General features: G+C 39.9%; 4 protein-coding genes across 4 annotated transcripts; 2 read left to right on the top strand and 2 right to left on the bottom strand.

Moving 5' to 3' along the window:
• Positions 1-1,239: 1,239 nt before the first annotated feature.
• LOC109408437 (uncharacterized) lies at positions 1,240-2,124 on the bottom strand. Its single transcript, XM_019681768.3, has 2 exons — positions 1,866-2,124; positions 1,240-1,782 (listed from the first exon to the last, which is right to left on the bottom strand). The coding sequence occupies exons 1-2, from the start codon at positions 1,908-1,910 to the stop codon at positions 1,249-1,251; spliced, it is 579 nt and encodes a 192-aa protein (XP_019537313.2). The 5' UTR covers positions 1,911-2,124; the 3' UTR covers positions 1,240-1,248.
• A 4,955-nt stretch (positions 2,125-7,079) lies between these two features.
• On the top strand, positions 7,080-9,125 carry LOC134290374 (uncharacterized protein K02A2.6-like). The gene has a single exon (XM_062857499.1). The coding sequence runs from the start codon at positions 7,080-7,082 to the stop codon at positions 9,123-9,125; it is 2,046 nt and encodes a 681-aa protein (XP_062713483.1).
• Positions 9,126-9,207: 82 nt separating this feature from the next.
• LOC134290375 (uncharacterized protein K02A2.6-like) lies at positions 9,208-11,259 on the top strand. The gene has a single exon (XM_062857500.1). The coding sequence runs from the start codon at positions 9,208-9,210 to the stop codon at positions 11,257-11,259; it is 2,052 nt and encodes a 683-aa protein (XP_062713484.1).
• Positions 11,260-15,168: 3,909 nt separating this feature from the next.
• LOC109408515 (uncharacterized) lies at positions 15,169-16,062 on the bottom strand. Its single transcript, XM_019681842.3, has 2 exons — positions 15,922-16,062; positions 15,169-15,853 (listed from the first exon to the last, which is right to left on the bottom strand). The coding sequence occupies exons 1-2, from the start codon at positions 15,964-15,966 to the stop codon at positions 15,332-15,334; spliced, it is 567 nt and encodes a 188-aa protein (XP_019537387.3). The 5' UTR covers positions 15,967-16,062; the 3' UTR covers positions 15,169-15,331.
• Positions 16,063-26,406: the final 10,344 nt, after the last annotated feature.

Raw genomic sequence — 26,406 nt, forward strand, 5'->3', positions numbered from 1 at the left:
GACGACCATTAGCTATTCCGTCACTACAGAGAGTTATGCACTTTTTTAGTTTGAAGAACTGCTATTTGGCGATGCGTGCATCTCAAAATGGCGCAAACATTTTTCAAATCTGTAAAGGTGCCACAATTCTGCTAGTATTCAACTATGATTTAATGACGTGAAAGTGTAGCCTAGGATATGCCGAAAAACTTTGCCGAAGACCGCAAATTTATCCGATACTTGTGGAAAAAGTTATACTCTTGTTAATTCAGGTCAAAAATTGAGATTTTTATATTGATGTTATGCCTTTTACATGTTAAATGTTAAGCACCATTAGTCGATCTGAACATAATAACTTTTGTCACAAGTGTCGGATCACTTTACAGTCTTTGGTAAAGTTTTTCGGCATATCCTAAGCTATACTTCAACGTTATCAGTTAGATCAGTTAAGACTAAAAAAAATCAATTTATGAAAAATAGGCAAACAAGCGAGTTTTTTTTTAAATTTTCACATTAAATTCCATACAAATTTCAATCGCAATACGGGGATGCAACCAATCACTTCCAAATTTTGCACAGATGTTTTGGACGCTTAAAGGAATAAAAAAAAGCTTTGTTCCAAAAAATCGACTTTGTTGACCCAGTCTAGTATCACGTATACTTCACATAAATTATATCAACTTATGTGAGAAATTATGCAAATAAACTTGTATTCTTTTGCACGTAATCTCACTGATTCAAGTTGGGCTACTTATGAAATAACACGGAAATTTACACGATTCCTTCAAACAAACATAATTTAATGAAATAATACTGATTAAAAAACTATGTGCTTGTTTTTATCTATTTTCCATTTCATCCACCTAGAGTACATCTCCAAACAGGTGAAAAAAAAACCTTCAACAAAAGTTATTTCACGGTTAGACATTTGCAAACATTCCTGAAATTCATACAACCATTATGAGTCAGAATACTCCAACGCATTTCACTAATTGGTATAATAGGAAAGCTCTTTGTGCATTGAGTTGCGTGTAGACAAACGGTCTAACGAGCTGAGAACACAACTTGAGAAACTTGATGCCTTCAACTCCCGCTTAATAGCTAAGTCATTTGAGCACATCAGTCGAGGGCCGTAATAACGCTAATGACAGACACACAATGCTGATTGTTTGAGGTACACAAGTTGAGTCATTTATTGACAGTAATGATAGTTATATTCTTCTACTTTAGAAAATCACAAACACACTTAATACACGCCACTTTTTCAAACTAAGCCTGCTTATTTGGTTCCAGCTCCTTAACGGTCTTCTGCAACGTGTCAACCGTTGCATCGTACAACTGCTTCAGAGCCGATTGCACTTGTTCAGTGGCACCTCGGCTGGATTCTTTCAGCTGTTCTCCGGTCTTCTGGGCCTCCGACAAGAGCGACTGAATTCTGGTCTGAACACTTTCCTGATATTCCTGAGCCTTCTGTACCAGTTCTGGGTTCTTCTCGGTCAGGGACTTCCTCGTTTCATCGATCTTATCGTTGAGCTGCTTAACAACGGGATCCAGAACTCCCGAGTGCTTCTTCAGTTCTTCCTCGAGTGATACCTGAACGGTCTTCAGTTGTTCGACGTACTTGTTTGTGTTCTTCTGGATGGTTTCTACCACTTCATCGTTTGACTGGAATCCCAAAGATTTCAAAACACTTTGATTGAGTCCGGTCAACGCATCATGAGCCCTCTGTTGAATCGTGCTAAGCGTTTTGAAGAATGTATTCTCCTCCGCAGGAGTTTCGCGAGTAACGCGCGCTAATGATACCTGTGACAAAACAAAACCAAAAGAATATTTATGAGAAGATCAATTATATCATGGAGTCACGTTCAAAAGCAATTCCACATTACCTGAACAAGGCAAACCGCCAGAATCACAAACATCAGCTTTGCCATCGTGAAATTATCTTCTGTCCGCGGAAAGAATAGGAAATCGCACCGTGTTTCGAACCGTCCAAAATCAGAACCTTGACTAATCCGATCCAATAACGTTCTGTGGATCTTATATACGGCACACCAACACAAAACTGCTCCGACGCGTCTCACCTTAGAGCCACTGATCAGTTCCGAGCTGTGTTGCTGTTTGTTGTGTAGATCCGATAACACATCTACGAGGGCCCGGTCCAACGCGCGATGTGCGCTTACCGGCAAAGGTTGTTGTGATTCTATTTACCCACCTACCCAGAGAGTCGGAGCAAAGTCTAGTGAGCAACGATCGAAAAAAACGCATCCAACCGGCTGAACAGTCACTGATATGGAATCGATCGTTTGAGAGCATACACACACGTAGACTTTGGTGATAATTCTGCTGACTAATAGATTTATTGCATTCTATTTGGTGATAGCTACTGACTTGTGGAAGCAGAAGCTCTCAGCGAGAGAAGAAATGGAAAGATTCGGAAATGAAATGCAAGATCGTGAAACAGTAATAGTATGTCGATCTTGGAGAAACCCGGAACAAAGATGAATATAGAAAAAATAATCGTATATCCGCGAGGTACCGAAATATGACAGATCAAAAATAAGCTGTCTAACAAATAATGTTTTACAAGAACGGTTCTACCTTCGCGGAAGATTGACCAATCAAGCCCAAATTTGTACCAATGATGCACATATGTATAATACAGAGGATAGACAAAATGATCGGGACAGGCAAAATATTCACTTTTCAAAAAATGTTCAACTAACTGTAACTTTTCGAAAAATGCATCAAATATTCTCAAATTTTTACTGTTAGTTCATCAACTAGTTGTGTATCATTGGTCGAAGTTTGGAAAAAATCGGGCCATTCTCCACAAAGTAATAAAAATTCTTGTAAAAGGCATAATTATCCGATAGCCAACTTTGAGCTGTTTTTTTTTTATTCTTAATCACTTAACCTAATTTACAGCTCTATTGTCCACTAGGGCACTACGTGAGCGATTTCAATTGACAGCTGCACCTACAGTTTTGTACAGCGCCTATATTCTATTATACTTTTTCGAACTGGTTGCCTTTCTGCTGCTTTCACTTTTTCTACTCTATACACGGTAGAATGATGAGCACAAGGATGATGGATGGCCGTTGTTCCTTTCCAGTCCGATTGGGGGTCCATTATGAGTAGCAGTTCGCCGATGTCCAGGTATCCGGGTCCGTTTGAGCCATGGGGCTCAGAAGAGGGTCAGTGTCAGCCGCTCTCGGTGAAGAGCAACTGACGAAAAATTGCAAGTGCCGGGGCTGGGAATCAAACCCATGACCATCCGCATACGAAGCGAACGTGTGACCAACTACGCCACGGGCCCCGGCAACTTTGAGCTGTTATATCTCCGGATTTAATGAACCGAATGCAATGAAATTTTGACAATTTATGACTTATATAATGATCTTTGAAAAACTTCTGACTTAACTTAAAATTCTTAATGCGGAATACAATTGTAACGATTAGATTATTTTTCTAATAAAACACCAAATTATCCAAAGTTTTCAACATCGTTTTAAAATTCAAGATGCAAATTATAGTTCATTTTATTTCCTTTTTATCGACTTATATATAAATGTGTTTTGAAGAAAATTAACAACACAGAGAAACAGACGTCACACTCTGCTCGCTTCCCATCAATCACCTTTTTAATGGTTGATTGAAATGTTCAGTAGTTGGTCAATTGACCACTCGTGGCGCTGGCATTGTTTTTGCTCCTGTTTGACGTGCATCTAGTGGTGGCCCGACCAAACACAGTACGTTTAGCATTGGGAGATTACGTTTTCGTGACGATATTTTTTTTAATGATATTTGTTCCACACATACGCGCCAACTTGTGACGTAGTTGGGGGGCCGACGCTCTCCAAAATTGGACAATATTGACCTTTTTTTAGCTCAATGTACTAGTTTTCACGTGAATATGCCCAAATGAGGTAAACTGCGTCGATATTTTCCGGACTTCATTGATTTTGAGAGGTCTTGCCCCCTAAACTACGTCACAAGTTGGCGCGTATGGTTCCACAGACAAACAGACGTCTCACTCTACACACTACCCATCGTTTCCCTTTCGAACGGACTATTCGGACTCATGGCGCTCGCATCGTTGTGACGATGATTTTAATCGCACTTTGCTCCAAGTGATACGTCTGTTTGTTTGTGTTTGTTCTAAGTGTTACGTCTGTTTCTCTGTGGTAACAACATAGCCGCCAATGAATTAAAAAAGAAATGGGATGCACATTACACATATATCAATTCACTAAAAAAATCGTGAAATAGATAAAATCGCCCTATATTTTTTTCATGTTAAAAATTTCAAGTAAGGTCAAATGTTTTTCACTTGCACACTACATCATAGCCGGCTAGGTTGTCCTTCATTTCCACTGCTCACGCACATGGATAGGTGTCGAGACAATGAAGAATTACATTTAGCTGCCTATGATGTAGCGCGTAAACTTCGACCGACAAACACGTGATGCATGTAACAACCGAGAGTAAACGGGAGAAGATGTCCTCATCCAGCTTTCGTTTGCTGAATCCACAACTAAATTAAGTTTTATCATGATATGGTCTTCTACAAAGTTGTTCCTAAGGATATTTTGTTTATTTTGTTTATTTACTCATAATTCAACTGACTTTTGAAGTCTTATTGAATAACTTAAAACTATGGATACAAAACTACATTTAAAGCATACGAACTACAAACAATTATTGCAAAAAAAAAACTATTACATTTAAAAATCATCATAAATTTTCCTATTTTCAGAAATAAAAATCAATCCTACACATACAAATCACAATCTACACAGTTAACATTATCAAATTTCATTTACATTCAGAAGAGACAAAACTATCTGTGGCAAAATAACTAGTAACATTCAAATTCATTGACAATGAGGCTTCCACGTTTCATTGTGATGGTTAACAAATTCTCTTATTTTGACATTCTTTGGCCATATACCCGGATCCATAGCTCGTGTTTTCCATCCCTTATCAATGACAACTTTGAAAGAAATAAAATCGGGTTTTCTGCAACGATTCCATTTGGAAGTCAATTTTACTACATCGATGCGCTCGGGTTGCGGAGTACCTATTGCTCGAGAGACCATCACATGTATATCCCGTTCGGTTGCACTTTCATCAATATTAGTGACAAACAATGAGAAGTCGTCGTCGTCATCTGCAGTGCGCAGCTTCTCATTACTCTGCGTGTGTGGGGCATTCATATCGGTTTCGTTGTGTAGTTCGGACGATGCGATGGGTGTCGAATGAAGCAGCGAAACACGACTCTAGAAGACTGCTGGAGCCGGTGGTGTAGCTTTCGACAGCATTTCGAGAATTCCCGCCACAGTTGATTTTAACTCTTTCACTTCTTCTGCAATCGTTTTTGCGTTCGTTGGTTTGCTTGTAGGATCGGATGAGATAGGGGCGTCTCTCACTCTCCGGAACTTATCGATACAGATATCGCACATCCAAATGATGTTCAACGAGAGGGTGCACACATCTTCTTCGCTTAGTCCAACACAGTTAGCGTGATAAAGTCCCGCGCAATCTCCTTCGCAAACTGTGAATAGTTCGGTAGTAGAGTCGACACTTTTGGAGCATTTTCGGCAAGTTCTATCTCTTTCCATTGCCGATCAGGAATGGCAGTTACTGCTAAAGAGATACGTAGCAAAATAACTTTGTATTTTCGTAATTTCCTGAATCGCAACGATGTCCACGGCACTAAACTGGCACAATTATGTTCAATCACGGTTGTCCGATCTAAACGTAACTTCAACCAACGTTAAAAACAACCGAAAAAAGCAATTAATTGAGGAGCAAAAGCAGCTTCGGGATAAACGGTACGACACGTAGACAATGGAAGATAATTATTGATAATTATTAACTACCATTTTTGCAATTTTGAGCCAAATCGAAATCGCCAAACCGGCGTGCTGTATGAGAGACTGGAGGTCATCCAATTTCCCATATTTGGACTGAACATCCCATACAAACCTTCAACTCATTTGCGCCAGCTCAGTTTTTAACCGATTTAGCTGAATCTTTCACAGATTGTTCTTCTCATCCAAAGGCACGATTCTAGAAGGTGCCCCGTAAGTTTTGACATTTTTGTATTTGGGCCAGTCTAATGTGGGAAGCCCTTAGGCACAAGGGTGTCCCAGAGAAAATTATCGGCCTCAATAAAGTATAGTACAGGGCATTTTCGTGCAGAGTACTGCACGTTGCTGGAGTGAGGCAAGGATGTATCCTATCACCACTACTGTTCCTCAATGCAGGAAATTTCTTCTTCTGCTTCTCTTTTGCTCGACATCCCCTCTGGGACTTGGCCTGCCTCCCTTCTACTTAGTGTTCTTTGAGCACTTCCATAGTTATTAATTGAAGGGCTTCCTTAAGGGCCCATATAAACGCACGGGTATTCAGCATGACCATGCTGAGGGTGACGGGTTCGATTCCCGTCCCCAAAAAAAAAAAAAAAATAAAAAAATAAAAAAAAAATAAATAAAAAAAATAAAACAAATAAAAAAAAAAAAAAAAAAATAAAAAAAAAAAAAGAAGACTTTCTTTACATGCCATTATTGATTGAATTTGTATATTGTGAGGCAAGAACAATGATACACTATGCCCACAGGGAGTTGGGAAAATTTTCCTGACCGGAACGGCAATCGAACCCACCATCACCGTAGACCCCAGGGAATTTAAAAACTTCCAATAAAGAACCCTGACTACAAGTTGTTCTGAAGTTTATGAATTCACAGGAATGCCTCTATCATTCCGGTAAAACATCCGTCGAAGCGAACTTCGATATCGATCTTTTTCAATACAAATGAAATTTTGCTCATGTATGAGTTTCTATCTGGAAATGTATTTCATACTTAGTGTTATAACTTTAGATTTTCTCTCCGTGTCATTATTTTCTATACACAACTACTTCGATGTTTTTACTTCTCTTACCTTGACTGTACTGTTGTACTGACCAGTTATGTAAAACCTAAGATGGACGTAATACAGAAGTGAATTTCTAATCCGAGTAAAAGCGCGTTTCTACCGTGAAATAACCGAAATTACCCCGTGAAAATTCTCGGCTACAACAAATATTGACGACGAGGATGTCGAACAATGAAGGTTTGCCGGCTGGAGATGAAAATCGACGAAATCCTGCTGCTAATCTGGTGCCTCCTCCGCCGCCGGCTGCGGCTGTGCTTGCTCCAATTGCCATGCACTCCACGTTCACCATTGAGCCTTTCGATCGCCATAAAATGAAATGGTCGCGATGGGTGGAACGTTTGGAAGGTGCATTTTTGCTGTTCAACGTTCCGGATCATGCAAAGCTTCCAATGCTGCTCCACTACATGGGAGGGGAGACATATGACACAGTCTCCGACAGACTAGCTCCGGAGAAGCCGCAAACCAAGTCTTACGACGACATCGTTCAGTTGCTCGAGAGTCATTTCAATCCACGTCCGTTGGAAATCCTTGAGAATTTCCGATTCTGGTGCCGCAGACAAGGAGACGAGAGAATGGACGAGTCCATCGACGATTATTTGATCGCGCTCAGAAAGCTTGCGATCACATGCAATTTCGGAAATTATCTACCAACGGCGATTCGAAATCAGTTCGTATTCGGTCTCCGGGACCGGGTCATTCAAGCAAGACTGCTGGAGGTTCATGGTCTAACCTTGGATAGAGCTCGTGAGCTCGCTGTGTCAATGGAATTATCTGCGAAAGGAGGACAAGAAATCCAGTCTCGTGCCAAGTCTGAAATGAACTTCGTGGAACATCCAGCTACCAAAAGTGCCAAAGCGAAAAGTGCGGGAAAAAGTTCAAATTCTACCATCGGTGATGCAAAGAGGAGTGCTTGTTATCGATGTGGTAGTGTCGGACATTTCGCGAATAAGTGTGTGCATATCAAAACAGTCTGTAACTACTGTCGTTTGGTGGGCCATATACAAAGGGTTTGCCAAAAGAAGAACCGTGCTCCTGAGAGAAGCGACACTCATCAGCTAGAATCTGGCGAGTCGAGTGAAGAAGACATTGAGAAAAGTGATCTGTTGTACACCGATGAAATCTGTGGACTCTATGATAACGCTGTCGAGTCATGCCGTGTGGATAAGTTCTGGATTGAACTGTTCGTGAATCAAGCTGCAGTGAATTTTGAAATCGACAGCGGTGCTCCTATTACGGTTATCAGTGTCAGTGATAAAGAGAAGCTTTTTCCGAGTGTGCAGCTCAGTCCAGCCGATCTATCGCTGGTGAGCTATAGTGGTAATGCAATTCGATTGCTCGGAAGATGCGCTGTGTCCGTGAAGTATGCTGAGAATACCTACCGTTTAATGCTGTATGTTGCGGAAACCAAGAAGCATCCACTCCTGGGGCGAGGTTGGATGAAAGCGTTGCACATTGATTTGCGAAGATTCTATGAAGAAGTGCATACCGTTTCGGAAATAAGTCCGGTGAAGAATACGTCAGAAGCGGTGAAGGAGCTGATTTCGCGATACAACAGTGTGTGTGATGGTGCAATGGGAAAAGTTAAAGGGTTAACAGCAAAGCTGCGTTTGAAACCAGACGCTCAACCGGTTTACTTGAAAGCTAGACCGGTACCGTTTTCGATCAAGCAAGCTGTCGAGCAGGAAATCGAGCAGATGATAAGGGATGGAGTGCTTGTGAAAGTTAACCATAGTTCGTGGGCTACGCCGGTGGTGCCGGTAATGAAGCTGAACAATAAAGTGCGTCTTTGTGGTGATTACAAAATCACAGTAAATCCGAGGTTGATCGTTGATGAACATCCTCTTCCAACTGTGGAGGAGTTGTTTGCAAATGTCGCGGGTGGTGATAAATTCACGAAAATCGACTTGTCTCAGGCGTATCTTCAACTGGAGGTGGACTCTGACCAACAGGAAGTTCTCACGTTGAGTACGCACATGGGTCTGTACAAGCCAACGAGACTCATGTACGGCGTAAGCTCGGCGCCGGCTATTTGGCAGCGCCTGATGGAGGAAATTCTCAGTGGCATACCGGGCGTCACAGTGTTTATTGATGACATTCGCATCACCGGGCCGAATGATAAAGTGCACCTAGAGCGACTAGCTGAAGTGTTGAAACGGTTGAGTGAATATGGAATGCGTGTGAATCTCGATAAGTGCCAGTTTTTTTGAGGAAAAGATCGAGTATTGTGGATACATTATTGACCGCCGTGGAATTCACAAAGTGCAGAAGAAAATTGATGCTGTGCAGAATATGCCTGTTCCTCAGAACAAAGACCAAGTGCGATCGTTTGTTGGGCTAGTGAACTATTATGGACGATTCTTTCCGCAATTAAGCACGACAATCTTTCCGCTCAATCAACTCTTGCGTAATGACGTGCCGTTCAAGTGGTCCAAAGTGTGTAATGAAGCTTTTCAAAATGTGAAGAAGGAAATGCAGTCGGATCGATTCCTAGTACATTACAATCCAGAGTTACCGCTAGTGCTGGCAACCGATGCATCGCCTTATGGAGTCGGCGCGGTGCTCAGCCACATCTTTCCGGACGGATCTGAAAGGCCGATTCAGTATGCGTCCCAAACGCTCAATGAAACGCAGCGCAGATACAAACAAGTAGACCGTGAGGCATACGCCATAGTGTTTGGTATCCGAAAATTCTACCAGTATCTGTACGGCCGCAAATTTGTGCTGTATACAGACAACGAACCCGTGAAACAAATATTCTCTGAAGCGAAAGGTTTGCCAACAATGTCTGCATTGCGTATGCAGCATTATGCAACGTTCTTGCAGTCCTTCAACTATACGATTAAATTTCGACCAACGAAGCAGCACTACAACGCAGACGCGTTCTCTCGGCTTCCGCTGAATGTCAAAACACCGGATAACGTTGTCGAGGAAAGCGATTTGCTGGAAGTAAGTATCATCGAAACCCTCCCGCTAACAGTTAAAGAGCTGTCGAAAGCAACTGCAATCGATAGTTCGGTTAAGATACTACTACAAGGACTGAAGAATGGCAAAATGGTAGACGGTAAGGAGCGATTTGGAGTGGACCAGAACGAGTTTTCTCTACAGCAAGGCTGCATAATGCGGGGCATTCGGGTGTATGTACCTCCCGAGCTTCGCAGCAAGGTGCTCGCAGAGCTGCATTCGGCACATTTCGGTACTACACGTCTCAAATCGCTTGCCAGAGGCTATGTTTGGTGGGAAAGAATCGATAAGGACATTGAGGAGTTAGTTAGAAACTGCGCATCTTGCCAATCGACGAGACCGAACCCGGTTAAGGTTACAACACATTGTTGGGAACCTCCCAAGCAACCATTCGAAAGAGTGCATGTAGACTTCGCTGGACCTTTCATGGGAACCTACTTCATCGTGTTCGTCGACGCCTATTCCAAATGGCCAGTGGTCAAAATCTTGCGAGACATCACTACAGCAACAACAATCAACGCCTGCAGGGAATTCTTCACGACGTACGGAATACCATGTGTACTGGTTAGCGATCATGGTGTCCAGTTTACATCAGGTGAGTTTCAGAAATTTCTAAGGCTGAATGGCGTTTTCCATAAAATGGGTGCCCCATACCACCCCTCCACCAACGGGCAGGCGGAGAGATTCATCCAAACCTTCAAGAATAAGATGAAAGCTCTTCGCTGCGACAAAGTGGGAATGCACAAAGAGCTTTGCAACATTCTCTTGAATTACCGGAAAACCATCCACCCAACTACAGGCAAATCCCCATCTATGATGTTGTTCAACCGCCAAATCCGATCCAGACTCGATCTAATGCTGCCTAGCTCGGAGTGTTCGGATAAAGTTGACACTAAGGTTCGATCAATTCCGGAGGGAGGAAGAGTTGCTGCTCGTGACTTTCTGGATAGCGAAAAATGGAAGTATGGATACGTCGTCGAGAAACTAGGTAAGCTGCATTACAACGTACAACTCGACGATAACAGGATCTGGAAGCGCCACATTGACCAGCTTCGTGAAGTGGGACAGAACCTTCGCACTGAGCCGTTTGTAGATCGTCCACCATCTCCAAGGAACTTGCGGTCGCATTCACCCCAACAATCGCCTACTGCGGAGCCAGTGGGCACTCAAAGTGCTGCTTCATCAACAAGGACAAACGCGGAGTCCCCACAAAAACCACCTGCTTTTTCCATACCTGATGACCAACCACCGATACCAGCGAGAGTACCAGAGGTACCTATCCGGCCGGACGTAACAGGTGAACCAAGCCGATCTGAACAGAAGCCAACGCCTAGACGTTCGAATAGAGTGTCGAAGCCTCCAAGAAGGTTGGACTTATAGTAACATGAAATTCTTATTAAGGGGGGAAGAGCTGTTATAACTTTAGATTTTCTCTCCGTGTCATTATTTTCTATACACAACTACTTCGATGTTTTTACTTCTCTTACCTTGACTGTACTGTTGTACTGACCAGTTATGTAAAACCTAAGATGGACGTAATACAGAAGTGAATTTCTAATCCGAGTAAAAGCGCGTTTCTACCGTGAAATAACCGAAATTACCCCGTGAAAATTCTCGGCTACAACACTTAGATTTTCTCTTATATCAACATACCTCGGAAAATGTTGGTATCCCAATAGTAGCTTACGCAACAAGGTGCAGAATGACGATTTTTACAGTACTAGTCGTACATTTATCCAACGAGACTTGCCTAGTTGGATAATTACGACGAGTGCTGTAAAAATCGAGTTCTGCACCGAGTTGCGTACAACGTTTTTTTGCAAATTCATAAATTACCGCTTGATGGGTAGTACGGAGATCGCAAGAAATTTCTTGGCCTATCTCGATGCGTAGAAAGTTCAGGCAAGGAATCGCTCAAGAAATAATAAAGCGTCGCTTTATTCCGGATCCTAGTACGGAGCTGAAACGAAATGTCAAATCAAATGGGGCTTGCTGTGTTAAATTTCTTGACCATTCCGGTGACGGAAAAATAATGCATTGCACGAAATTTACTTGACCGATTCCGTTTGAAGAGCATACCGCGCATGATGATAGTTTTTAACAAAACTTTTGCATCAAACTGCACACTGATGCTCAAAGCCATGTTTAAGAAAATCTGATCATAGCAGGTTATACAGAGCAGTTGTCACAATTTTTCAAAACTGCGTTCAGAAAGCAACAAGAAGTTGATCAAAACAGAAAACAGTGCTGTAATGGTTCATTACGCAACGCAAATCAATGCTGTAATGAACCATTACAGCACTGTTAATTTGGTGTGGTAAAGTGGACCTTTTCCAGTCAGATTTGCGTGAAGTAAACCAGCCTATTACGATGAGAAATTGCAAAAATAAATTATTCAAGAATTTTAAAAATTTTCAGGTGAAATTAGAATAGCCCACATTATTTCTTAACAAATCCGATGAGTTTAACGATTTTGCCTAACTGTTGGGGAATTTTTCCATCAAACATATTTATTATATATCATCACTCTCGAGAACCATTTTAGTCGGATTTCTATCCGACATCCTGATGACGTGAATCACCCACCGTAGCCTCACGATTTTCCCGATGTAGATGATGGTTGGTTCTCTAAGCAACTAATGCAGTTCGTGGTTTCTTCGCCTTCTCTAAAGCTATGTTCATTTAGAATCCAGAATGACAAATTCACGTATATCTTAGAAATGGAATAACAAACATAAAAGGCTTGAGGGCTTCACAAAGGTTATTTATTGTACTTTCAGGGAAAAATATCATTGAAATTATTTATTTTTATTTTTCACACATTTTCTAACTTTTTCAGTGTTGACCTCTCTAAAAATCTGCACAACGGTGGTAAATTTTAGCAACAACCCCTTCCGCACGTTTGTTCAACAATCAAGTCATCTATGCAGTGTCCTGAGTGCCTTGACTAGTCTGACTAGGATTCCGAAGAAAAATTGCCAAACTTTTTTTATTGCGAAATGAGGGGCAATTCAGTGAATTGAGAAAACGCGAAATTTGAGTGTTTTTTTTTTCGTATCGTCACACTACCCATCTGTGACGATACCACTGAACGTCTCCAGCTGTCATGGCAGCTCATCAAAATATTGATTGATTGATTTATCTTTATTTGAGAGACTTTCAGCCCTTGGCTGGTTCGTCTCTCCATCAAAATAGGTAAAACCTCTACATATCCCTTGTGTGCGTTTTTGAAAAGCAGCACGCTATTCTTGAGGCTGGCATCCTTGTATGAATTGGTTCTCATCATCTTGTTGCGAAAAAACCATGCCCAGAGTTCGAACTTCTTGCCAAATCTTCAAATTCAAAGCAGATTTATCAATGAACCCAAGCTTTTTTCTTCCGAGGACACTTCCTTATGCCATGGTTAACAACATCTGTGCACATAACACATAATGGTTTTGACGATATTAACATTTTTCGCGACTGTCGTACCTGACCACGCTAAATTTTCAACGTGTTTGTGCAAGATTTTTTTCCTCCTCTTGTCTTCAATCTGAAATAACTTTTCACTCATTGCAAGAAAATCGATGAAAGCTTCACCATTTAAAGAGGATTAGTGTATGATCAGAGTGCTGCAAAAGAATGATGATTATGTTCATTGAGAGCGCCACTAGAAAATGTGACATGATTCCGGATTCTAAGTGAACATAGCTTTAAGTCCCGTTTCCCATCTGCGCGCCACCGTAGATAGTACGCAACACCTTCCATTCAAAAAATCCAAGGGCGCGATGGACCTCTGCACGTATAGTCCATGTTTCGTGACCGTAGAGGACTACCGGTAGGGTAATTGATCCGATCATGGAGGAGTTAAGCGCTGGGTTCATGTTTAAACCACAATTGTATCGCCCCAAGCAAACTTTTTACATGGATTGAATTGAAAATAATAAAATCCATCCTTAATCTACCGGAAAATAACGAAATATTGCCATTTTGTTGTTGTTATGAGCATTTTATTCGTTTTTATCTGAAAGATCATTGTGTTCCTAATGTTGCGGTATGCGTTCCTAATGTTGCGGTATTTTGTTCCTATTATTGCGGTATCCCATTGAAATCATATGGGATACCGCAACATTAGGAACACTACCGCAACAATAGGAACACAGCAGCAAACACATTTATGAAAATATTTTTTTAAAACAGGTTTTTGGGCAAATCTTAAGCAAACAAATGGTGCAATCTCATAATTTAAGCACCATACATCTATTAAAAATACCTTTTGGTAACATTTCAGTCGAAAAAGTGCTCAATTGCCATTACCGCAACAATAGGTACTACCGCAACGATGGGAACAATTACCCTATAATCAGTTTTTCGTAGATAGTTAACTTCGTGTGGTAGCGAACATAGTTCGATCGTAGAGTTCTGCGGAGTGCCGACCGTGCCGAGCTCTCGACGCATACTAATTAGACATCACACACATACATCACACCAGCAAAACAAACTGCTTGGTGGCTAGGTATGCGGAGTGCGAGAGTAAGTCTCGACTTCATAAAAACAATTCGCTCTCACCCCTTCGAACCCCATGTACCGCACCTGACACCCTCCGAAACCGCAGAAAACGCCTGCGTTACGCCTCTGAAACTTGCCATATATCTTCCAAGACATCCTGAAATGCCCCCTAGAACGCCCTGCTCCAAGAAGAACCTGCACCAAAAATCAATGGCGTGGGGCCGCGCTTCCCAAACTCTGTTTTCACGGCACACTAGCCTCTTGCGAGCTCGCTAAAACGAGTAGTAAACGCGAACACAACATGTTGGGGCGCCGCGAAAGTCGAGTTTGGGAGGCGCTGCTGGCTGTGGGGGTACCTGGAGGGTTCTTTTGGATTCCCTGAAACGGTTTCAAAGCTTCCTTTAACGCTCGGAGACCCCCTGAAGCACCCCAGAGATCCTCTGAAACGCCCTTGAAAACTTCTAGATCCCTCCAAAAATGCTCCTGCACCTCAATGTACACCCCCCCCCCACACGAATCTTTTGAAACGCCTTTGAGGCTCTGTGGAACCCCTTGAGACCTCCTTAAACGCTCCTAAGACCTCCTGGTACACTCTGGTACTCTTTGAAATGCCCCTGAAACGCCCCAGAGACCCGCTAGAACTCCCTTGGAACCATCTGGAATCTCCCGGAAACTCCCTGAAACAACCCTGAGACTCAGTGAAGCACTACTCGGCATGCCTCGTTGGATAAATGTACGACTCGTTCTGAAAAAATCAACATTTTGCAACTTATTGCATATTATTTTTGTATACGAAAACGTTGGTATACCCTGAAAGAATGATCGGAAACCGTTAGGTCAACATTTTATTTACATCAATCCCCATTAAACATCTAACTTAGCTAGCAACATATTTGCGATTCTGAAAAAATAAATGTAAATTTCAAAATACGATCGCTTTAGAATAATAATAAAAACAGCCCATTTAATCATCCTCAACTTTCGGCTCCAGTGCTTCAGAGGTTTTTCGCGCAGCATCCGTTGCCGCCAAAAACAACTGGCCAATAGTGTCTTGCAGTTCATTGGTAGCTGCTTCTTTCTCTTTATCAATTCTAGCGTCCAAAGCTGCCACTTGGAGAATCAGCATTTGTATGCTACTCTGAACGCTAGCCAAATACTCCTGAGCTTTTTTCGCCGTTTCCGGATCCTCCCTGCTAATCTTGTCCGCCATATTCACGATTTCATCGGTGATGTTCTGCAAGGCCGGTTCTCCGTACTTGATCGCTTGCTCTTTAACCGTGCTGGAAATGGTTTTCAGCTTGCGCGCCAATTCATCGGTATTGCTCTTGACTGCCCGAAGCACATTCTGGTCCGATTGGTATCCCAACGCTTTTTGAACATTCTGATGGGTGTCCTCGATGGCTTCATGTATTTTGAGACCCACGTTCAAAATTTTGATCAGAGATTTTGACGATGACGGTCCCTCGAGTGGCGTGACAGCTATGAACTTATCAGGAAAAGAATGAAAATTGTTTATATACACGCACATAGATTATAGTTTCGGTTATTACTTACCTGATGGGTAAGTATTGCTAATACAACGAGTAGTAATTTTGTCATTTCTAAACAGTTGATGTTTGCAGTTCAAGTGTAGAAAATATACTGGCAAAACTATGCGCGACCAAGTTGAATTTAAAGCCTGTTGACAAAATTGAGGCTGTAATTGAATATTATGTGTCTACTTTGAAAGTGTCTTCCTTATCTTTTCGACGTTACATTCCTACTGTGGTAGATCCTACTTCTCAGCTTAGTGTTCTATGGAAACTTCCACAAATTTTAATTTTTTCGAACTGAAATCCTCTTTAGCCAAAATATTGTTCGCTTACATGCATTATGTGACAGGCACATAGATACTAGAATGATACACGGTTTATATGGGAAAATACAAAAAAAAGGAAAAACTCAAGTTCCTGTATACTTTTTGAGTTCCACTTTGGTCCCATATCAACTGTGCAAAATTTCAGATCGATCCGAAAAACTATATTTTAGTGCCCGCCATTCTTAGTTCTTCATACGATTTACTATGGGGAAATTTTACTCCTGCAAAGAAAAATCGCTAGGAGTCACCCCTAGATCCCAAAAAATAAGTCGATGAATGATTTCTGTAGAATACTTTAATAGGAATCAGACCTCCGAAGACAGCAAATCAATGCGACGTTCGTAGAAAAAGTTATTAGGCCTCACCCGATTGATAAAATAACGAGATTTTATTATTTATTGTTATTCCTTACATGTTAAACAGCGTTTGCATGCCATTCGGTTTTCAATCAATAGCTTTTTCCACGTGGCTCAGACCGCGGTCTTCGGAGGGTTGGTTCCTCGTAAAATTTCCAACAAAAATCAATCATCGATTTATTTTAGGGGTTAAGAGGCAACCTGTGGCGATTTTTCTTTGAAAAAGTGTTTTTCCCCATACTAAATCGTATGAAAACTTAAAATGGCTGGCGCTAAAATATAGTTTCTCCGATCGATCTGAAATTTTGCACAGTTGATATGGGACCAAAATGGAACTGAAAAAGTGTACAGGAGTAAAATGTCTTTTTGTGTACCATGCTATTTAATAGATACTCAATAAATATACACTTCACAGTTAAATGCAATATGCACCTCCAGTTATCTCAATTATTTAATTTCTAATTGAAGGAAGTTTTAATGATCTATTGCAGTGGTGCTCAAAGTTTGGCGCATTTTTAACCATTTTGGACTAGAAATCAATAAATGGATTGGGAGGGTTCGACTGATAATTATGCTTCGGAAAAGGCTAAGCAGCCGTAAAGAAATCAAACTATACTATTTGATTTTACCCAACGTATTTACCACTTTTTTGATCTTCTTCAGTGGTTGATCGCTAACGATAATAGCGATTAACCCCTAAGAAGACCAAAAAAGTGGTCAAAACGTTGGGTAAAATCAAATAATATCGTTTGATTTCCTTGAGACTGCTTAGGAGCCATTCATAAACCACGTAGACTTTTTGGGGGAAGGGAGGGGGGGGGGGGGGTTTGGTCTGGGCAAAGTCTACGCTCCATACAAATTTCCAAAATTTTGTATGGACAAAAGTCTACGAGGGGGGAGGGGGTCTGAGATGGCCAAAATCTGGTCTACGTGGTTTATGAACAGCCCCTTAGCTGTTTCCGTGGCATAAGAAATCAAAAAAGAAGTGTGTGGCAAATTTATGCTTAATCCAGGGATGAGAAATGTACTGGAAAAAACGATTACCGGCTGTACATTTGACATTTTTCCACACGAACATCACAGGCCCAGCCAAACTCAAACTGTTCGAAAAATAAATGTCATAACATTTTTTTTTTCCAGCAGCCTTCTTCCTCGAAACGGTTTCCAAGCGCGAGAGCGCCAGTACTCGAGCACAACGACGACAAAAATTTCTGTCTCTCCCGTTTTCGCATTTTTCTGCGTTTCAAACCGCTTCTAGACAAACTTCTTTACATGCATCACAAAGCTAGGAGTGTGCTCTAGCTATTTGTGCAAATAGATTTAAATTATGTATTAAAACAAGTGAGTTATTAGCAGTTAAAAATATTTGACATTTTTCGCAATCACTCGCCTCAGCATGTCTGCTCATAAATATTTTCGTGGGGAAGCGAAAACCATCAAGCGTCTGCTTGACTGCCGTCGGCGCGGCGTCTGATGGTATTGGTGCTGCCTAAAGACACTATATGCAAAGACACGAAATGTTCCAATTGGAATTCCAAATTTGCTGTCAATGTCATTCCAATCGAGCAGGAGACCTGTCAAACGCGCTTTAAAAGCATTGCTCGACAGCATCATCATCATGACGCGACAATCATCATCAATAGCAACAATCATCAGATTTCGTGTCTTTAGCATACAGTGTCTTTAGTGCTGCCGTTGTTTTGTTTTTATTTTACTGCGTGTATCGATGAACGGTAAGCAGAAAAAAGTCTCATTCTCATGCCTGGCTTAATCAAATGCTTGCTCACAAGTTATCGATAAGGGAGCAGGCCGTTAGGCCGAAAACCGTTAGGCCGAATGTCGTTAGGCCGAATGCCGTTAGGCCGAATGCCGTTAGGCAGAAGGCCATTAGGCCGAATGCCGTTAGGCCGAAAGGGTCGTCGTCGTCAGGCTGACTAGATTGTCATTATATGTGTCATCTGATTTTATCGTTTTATATTGCACAAAACGAAATAAACATGAGAAAAGTCGTCGTTATAGGGCAACTGTGAGGGATATCAATTTGGGAGGCGAAATAGAAAAGATTTATAACACAGCATCTCGAAAAAGCTTGTTTTTAGTCAAAAACAAAGTGTTATGTATGATGAACGGGCACAACCAAAGCTATCGACAGGATAAAGATATTAAATACAGTAACATTGTCAACATAAAATTATACTTACTACTTGCAAATGAATGTAATACAAACCAAAATGGCTATTATACCTAACCTAAAAGCATCAACATCATCGTGCTTATCATTCTAACATGAGCATCATTCTACCAAAACAGCGCAAAGGCAACCAGTTCAATATAGTAAAATAGAATACATTTAGGCGCTGTACAAAGTGTAAGTTCAACTGACAATTTGAATCGCTTACGTAGTGCCCTAGTGGACAAAAAAAAGCTGTAAGCATAAGTGGTTAAGAATAAATATAGCATTTCAGCTATTAAATTTATCATCGGGGATTTGTCCTTCTTTTAAACATAGGATGTTCTTTGTAGTTTTAATGTTCTACTCACTATGAGCATTACAGCAATGAAATTTTTTATCGGAGATTTTACCTTCTTTTGAAAATAGGCTGTTCTTTCTAGTTTAACTATTCTACTCATTATAAGTATTTCAGCCAAAAACTTTTTCATAAGAGTATTTCCTTCTTCTGTACATAGGCTTTTCTTCTAGTCTAACAGTTATACTCACTATAAGCATTACAGTTTTTAAATCTTTCACCGGAGATTTTTTCTTCTTCTAAACATAGGCTGTTCTCTCTAGTTTTAGTGTTTTACTCACTATAATGCTCATAGCAATTAGTTTTTCATCAGAGATTTTTCCTTCTGTTCTTTCTAGTTTAACTATTCTACTCATTATAAGTATTACAGCCATTATTTTTTGCATAAGAGTTTTTCCTTCTTCTGTACATAGGCTTTTCTTCTAGCTTACCTGTTATACTTACTATGAACATAACAGCTATTAAATTATCTTCTTTTGAAAATAGGCTGTTCTTTTTTCATTACAGATTACAGCCATCAACTTTTTCATCAGAGTTCCTTCTTCTTCTGAACATAGGCTGTTTTACTTATATACAAGGGATAGACAAAATGATCGGGACATTTAAAATTGTCACTTTTCAAACAATGGTCAAATAGCTGTAATTTTTTTAAAAGTGCATCAAATAATCTAAAAATTTTACTGTAAGTTGATCAACTAGTTGTGTAACAATGGTCCAATTTTGGGAAAGATCGGGCTACATGAAGTTAGAAAGATTCTAGAAAAACTCTAAATTATCCTCTAAATAACCAACTTTGGGTTCATTGAATCATATCTCCGGATTCAATGAAACAAACGCAATGAAATTTTGAGCGTTCATGACTTATATGATTAGCTTTGAAAAACTTTTGACATAACCTAATATTGTTCACAGGGAATAAAATTATTGCGTTTAGATTATTTTTCTGATATAACACCAAATTATCGAAAATTTCAACATCGTTTCAAAATTTGAGATGGTAAATGTGGTTTATTTGAATTCCCTCTAGATGACTTTAAAATGAATATGTTTTGAAAGGAAGTAACAAAATAACCGGCAATAAATTTGAAAAGTAATGGAAAACAATTCAAAATTATACCAATTTACTTAAACCTCATAAACTAAATGAAATCGCTGTAACTTTTTTTCTTGTTAATAACTTCAACTCAAATTCAAGCGTTTTTCAAAGCTCATTATATGTGTCGTAAATGCTCAAAATTTCATTCAATTCGGTTCATTGAATCCGGAGATATGACAGTTCAATGTTGACATCGGATAATTTTGTCTTTTTCTAGAATCTTCCTAACTTTATGTTGAATTCTCCGATCTTGACCAAAATTAGACCATTGATACACAACTAGTTGATCAACTTACAGTAAAAGTTTTAAACTTTTTGATACACTTTTAAAAAAGTTACAGCTATTTTAAAATTTTTGAAAAGTGAAAATTTTGCCTGTTCCTATTATTTTGTCTATCCCCTGTACGTTTTATAGCTATCCACTTTTTCATCTGTAATTTTACTTCTTCTATGCTTTTTCTAGTTTAACTGTTCTGTTTCACGGCGGTAGGCTACTGCTGCTCTTTCTAGTTTAAATGTTTTACTTATTATGAGGATTACAGCCCTCAACAGAGTTTTTCATTCTTCTGAACATGGTTTTTTTTTTCGTGATATTATTTTTATACTCATGGCTAACAACTTTTTCATCGAAGATTTTTCCTTCTTTTAAACATAGGCTGTTCTTCCTAATTTTTAGAGAACTCGATTCAGTTGCACTTAATCTTGTTAATCATGTTCGTACTGGAACTCTGAATTTGTTCCCGGTGTAACTATAATTTAGACTTTGAAACGCGAAAAACTATTAATGTGTTGATTCAATTAACCAAGCCAACTAAAATTTCAAGGTCGAAGATCGTTTCCCTCAAACATTAAACAGTTTCTTACCATCCAGTTGTCTAAGCTCCCGACCCATCCGGCCTAATGGCATATTCGGCCTAACGGCTTTCGGCCTAACGGCTTTTGGCCTAACGGCTTTCGGCCTAACGGGGTAGAACCCTATATCTCAGTTTAAATACAAATTTGCTATGTGGTTTTCTACTGCTCTATGTATTGTAAAAAAACGACTAGATTTATCAAAATCATTAATCATAATTACAATTTTTTTTCGTTTAATCATTAATCATTAATCTTAATCATACTGCTTTTGCAGTTAATTCATTATTTGATTATCATAATCACAAGAAAAATAGTTATTTTTGCAACGAGGTGCAAAATGAAGATTTTTACAGCACGAGTCGTACATTTTATAAACGAGGCTTGCCGAGTTGGATAATAATGACGAGTGCTGTAAAAATCGAGTTTCGCAACGAGTTGCATACAACATTTTTGCAATGCCAAAAACTATTCACTAAGATATAATCATTTCCATCAGCATCATCGTGCTTTGCGGTGTGATTGAATGAGAACACCCACGTCACAGACAAACAGACGTAACACTTGCAAAATTTCCATCGACCACGCTTTTAACGATCATTTTAAATTTTCATACTTATGGCTTTCACAACCAGAGGCGCACGCATCGTTTTTCTATGCGTTTGACGTTTCACACTAGCGCCTTCTGTTGACGATATTGCACAACACAGTGATTCGTGCAACTTTTCCACCAGGTGATGGTAGTGTAAACTGGGCGATGGATTTCCATGAAAATCGTTCAAAGTCACGATTGCACAATGCAGCATCCTAAGGGGTGACCCCAAACTTTTGCACGGTGACTTGTAAACCTAACTCGATAATTTGAATTATGTTATGAATTTTTTTTACTAAAATCTAATGAATGGCTCTTAAAGATGATAGAAATAGGGTTCTAATGCAACTTTAATTTTAAAATTTGGTCGACCCAATTTTGAACTGCACAGAAAACAATTTTTCGTACAGATTTAGGTAAACTTTTTGTACTAAAAATTTCATATGAAATTTGTGAAAAGTGCCTACGAATCAAATCTAACTTTTTATCATTCGATAAAGTCTAAGAACGAGTGGATTAAATGAAAGATGGCTGAAATATGACCGAAAAACATTTCCATGTTTTTGAGGGAGTGACCCCAAACTTTTGCACCTGAGTGTACGTCTGTTTGTCTGTGCCCACGTCCACGTGCTCCATCATGCTAGGCATGAAATTAGTAAAGACACTGTATGCTAAAGACACGAAATCTGATGATTGTTGCTATTTTTTTTTTTTTTTTTTATTTTATTTTTTTTTTTTTTTATTTTTTTTTTTTTTTTTTTTTTATTAGGCACAATAGCAAAAAACAGCAAAACGGTGCCGAGTAGCAACTATCTTAAATAATAATTAATAGTAAATAATAATAATAACCAAAACAAAAAACAAGTTATACATGGGCTTCGTTAAAAGTATACAGAAAAAAATCAAAGCTATAGTTACGCACTATACAACTATTCTGGCTTTGTTAATGAAGCTATTAATGATGATCAAAATTTCGTTGTTCCTTATTCCCAGAATATCTCTAATACAAGTTGGAGTCGTAAGTCCTCGGTTCCGCAATTCATCCGTCATTGTCCTGCGTTGGTCAGTATATCTTTGGCAGTTCCACAAAACATGGTCGAAGTCTTCGTATCCGTTTCCACACTCGCAAACGTTTGACTGTTTCATGCCTATACGAAACAGATGGGAAGAGAGACAAAAGTGATTGGACATTAACCTGCTCATGTTTTTAATCAAGTTGCGGTTGAAATCGTTCCGATTAAACCAAGGTTTCTCGTTAGTTTTAGGTATTATCGAATAGCAAAACCTGCCTAAAGTATCTTCAGTCCACTTTTGTTGCCATTTATCTCTTATACTACTTTTGATCATGGGTAAGTACTCTTCATTTTCGATGGGCCGCTCGAAAAACTCTCCTGTTAATGCGCCAGCTTTTGCAAGTTCGTCCGCGGCCTCATTGCCATGTATACCGCAATGAGCCGGGACCCACAAAAACTTTATGACATATCCGTTCAAATGCTGAATTCTTAAAAAATGTTTGATCTGCAAAACAATTTTATTGCAATTTTTATTGACAACACATGTAGAAAGCGCTTTCAAAGTGCTCATACTATCTGAGCAAATCATGTAAAATCCTACTGGAAGGCTTTCAATTATTTTGCACGCTTGGTGAATTGCTAGAGCTTCTGCACAAAATATCGATGCTGGAGGTTCAAGTCTGTAGCTGAGCCTGATGGTTTTGTGGTATAATCCAAAACCTACAGTATCATGAGACTTGGATCCATCTGTAAAGAATATGTTTTCTTGTGGTACGTTTTCTGACATACTCCGAAATAGATTAATAGCCAGTTGTTCACGACAGTTTTCTGAAATATGTTGAAGCTTCTCGTGCATTGTTAGGTCGATTTGAGGATTAAATAGGAAATCTTCAATTTCAAAATTGGAGGTGCTTGCGCGTATGCTCAAGTGAACGTTCAATTCCATTAGAACGTTGTAGTATGAAACGAGGTGATGGTCTGGTTTCAAGTTTTTCAAAACGTTAAGATCATTCTTGAGCTGTTGGTCAATTGTGATGCATTTAACCAGCAATCGTAGGTTTAACTCTTCATACATCAATTTTAGAAGTTTAATGCCTGCCATAACTTCTAAAGAAGAAGTCTGGGTGGACATCATGCTTCCTAAACAGATTCTTATTGCCCTGTACTGGATGCGTTCTAATTTGAGCATATGTGTTTTGGCTGCATTACAGAAGGTTATGCTTCCATATTCCATCACGGAAAGAATGGTTGTCTTGTACAATGTGAGCATGTCCGAAGGATGGGCTCCCCACCATGTGCTGCAGATCGTTTTCAAAAAGTTCATACGTTTTTGACATTTCCTAACAGTTTCTCTAATCTGGCCACCCCATAAACACTTTCGATCAAACCAAATTCCCAAATATTTGTGTGATTCAACTGTTTTGAGTTCATGTTTATCCATCAAAATCTTTATTTTAGGAGCTGTATGTTTTCTTGAAAATATCAACACTTCACTTTTACTATTGGAAAAGGTTAAACCATTTGAGGTTGACCATGATTCAAGATTTTGAATTGCGTGTTGCATATGGATTCTCGCTATCATATCATCTTTTTCAGAGATCCATATTACCGCATCATCAGCAAACTGTATAAGCTCACAATCATCCGGAATACATGAATCAATATCTTTGACATATATATTATACAGAAGAGGCGACAGGCATGAACCTTGCGGGACACCAAGATATCCTAACCGTACTTCTTTTATTTGTCCGTTAGAAGCGAAATGTAAATTTTTCGCCCTGAGAAGCGTAAACAAAAAATCACCAATTTGGTTGGGAAACCCTGCCAGCATTAGCTTTTCATACAAAATATCAATACGAATAGAGTCAAAGGCTCCAGAAATATCTAAAAACACCGCTGTCAAGTTTTCCTTTCTGGCAAATGCTACTTGGATAGCAGTTGAGAACTTAGCTAGACAGTCATTTGTACCTCGTTCTCGTCTGAAACCGTACTGTGAAGCGGATAGAATATTGTGTTTTTCAGCCCAGTGTTCCATACGAACTAGCAACATCTTCTCAAAAGCTTTTCTGTCACATACTAAGAGTGAAATCGGTCGATAAGAATTATGATCTGTAGCATCCTTTCCTGGTTTAAGAATCGGCAGTACTTTAACGTCATACCATGTCTGGGGACAAATGTTTAATTTGAAAAAATCGTTGTAAAGTTGCAGTAAAAGCTGTTTTGCGTTTAGCGGTAGGTTTTTCAACAAAGAGAACTTAATCCCATCCATTCCGGGGGCGTTGTTCTCAGCTAGACATAATGCAGATTCCAACTCTCCCATGCTGAATTCCTTCGTTAAATCGCTGTTTTCACCTGACCTACCTACGATGGCTATTTCGGGTTTCTGACATGGAACGAAAGGGGGGGCAATTTTACTACTGAACTGATCAATCCACTCTTCTGAATAGCTGTTAGGGGTCTCTCTAGGAATGTAACAGTTACGCATTTTCTTGGCAATAGCCCATAAAGATTTAAGAGCAGTATCCTTGTCAAATGATTCAATCAGTTGTTTCCAATACCCACGTTTTTTAGTTTTAAATAATCGTTTTGATTCCGCCTCAACTTTTTGACGTAGGACTACGTCTCTCTTTTCTATACCGGGTGTCATTCTAAATTTTCAGAAATCGGCCGCGTTACGTTTGAAGTGGAGATTTTGAGCGTTAATAACTCAGCCATTTCTCGTTGGATTTTCAAAATTTTGGCTCCAATTGATTGGAAATCTTTACACCAATTATGTCCAATATTAACATTTGCTGATTTTCAATAATAAACTATTGAAAAATTGGGAAAAGTGAACCCATGTTTATTCCAGCCAATCACGATCGAGCACATTTTGGATGCTCCCGTCGAATATAAAAGCTACTGCTTCTTCGCATCTTCCCTCATTTGTCTTTGTCGTCTCGAGGTGAACGCATCGAACGAGAGCTGCCCACTTTCTTCGTTTGCGTTTTCGCTCATTCTTCTTTGACGGCCGTGTCGGCTCGGTGTCGGTGCGGTGGTTGTCGGCAAGGGTGCTGTTGTACATTCGCCTTCTAACCGTCTAACGCAACATACCAAGGAAGGAATACTTTTCATCGATTGTTCGGCGGTGGTGGCAGAGGCAGCAGCAAAATCCGGAATCGCACCCACGGCAGCAAGCGGCGGGCCAATTTTCGACGGCTTCCAGCAAACAGCACGGAGAAATCCAACACGCATTGCGTGGCATGATAAATTCATGTCAATTTTCTGTCTGAAATCGTCCAATATTCAAACGGTTCTTTTCAGAACCATAGAAAATTATTCCTCAAGAGTTGTGAATCAGATAATTATTTAATTCCATCGCTCGGTAGAAGTGTGGTGCAACCGAAAAGTGAAAAATTGTATGTTTGGTTGCCCCGCAACAATAATGATGATTCCACCAGGAATTTAGCAACGTTTTATAATATCCAGACCATTTTTCGTGAAACATTGTTTGATTTAACCATTTTTCGAATTTAAATTATCCAAATCTTCCAATATTTTGGTTGCTTTATTCGTTAAATGAAAATTTTCCCATTTCTCGGTTGATTAACCGTTTCAAGCGTCTGGTGCATGCGGGGCGGGGCATGTAATCGAAATAAACTGGAATCCAGTCAAATGGGAGGAGCTTCATCTGCTAATCTAGGGACATAAAAGCTGTTCCCCCTGATTTCTTTCGTCATTTTCGTTGGATCAGTCAAGCAG

The sequence above is a fragment of the Aedes albopictus genome, chromosome 3 (assembly GCF_035046485.1).
Source record: "Aedes albopictus strain Foshan chromosome 3, AalbF5, whole genome shotgun sequence".
NCBI lineage: Eukaryota > Metazoa > Arthropoda > Insecta > Diptera > Culicidae > Aedes > Aedes albopictus.

Coding starts and splice junctions, on each gene's coding strand:
- LOC109408515 (XM_019681842.3), bottom strand. CDS start 15,966: ATGACAAAATTACTACTCGTTGTATTAGCAATACTTACCCATCAG. Junction 15,854..15,921: donor TAGCAATACTTACCCATCAG/GTAAGTAATAAC, acceptor TTTCCTGATAAG/TTCATAGCTGTCACGCCACT.
- LOC134290375 (XM_062857500.1), top strand. CDS start 9,208: ATGCCTGTTCCTCAGAACAAAGACCAAGTGCGATCGTTTGTTGGGCTA.
- LOC109408437 (XM_019681768.3), bottom strand. CDS start 1,910: ATGGCAAAGCTGATGTTTGTGATTCTGGCGGTTTGCCTTGTTCAG. Junction 1,783..1,865: donor TGGCGGTTTGCCTTGTTCAG/GTAATGTGGAAT, acceptor GTTTTGTCACAG/GTATCATTAGCGCGCGTTAC.
- LOC134290374 (XM_062857499.1), top strand. CDS start 7,080: ATGTCGAACAATGAAGGTTTGCCGGCTGGAGATGAAAATCGACGAAAT.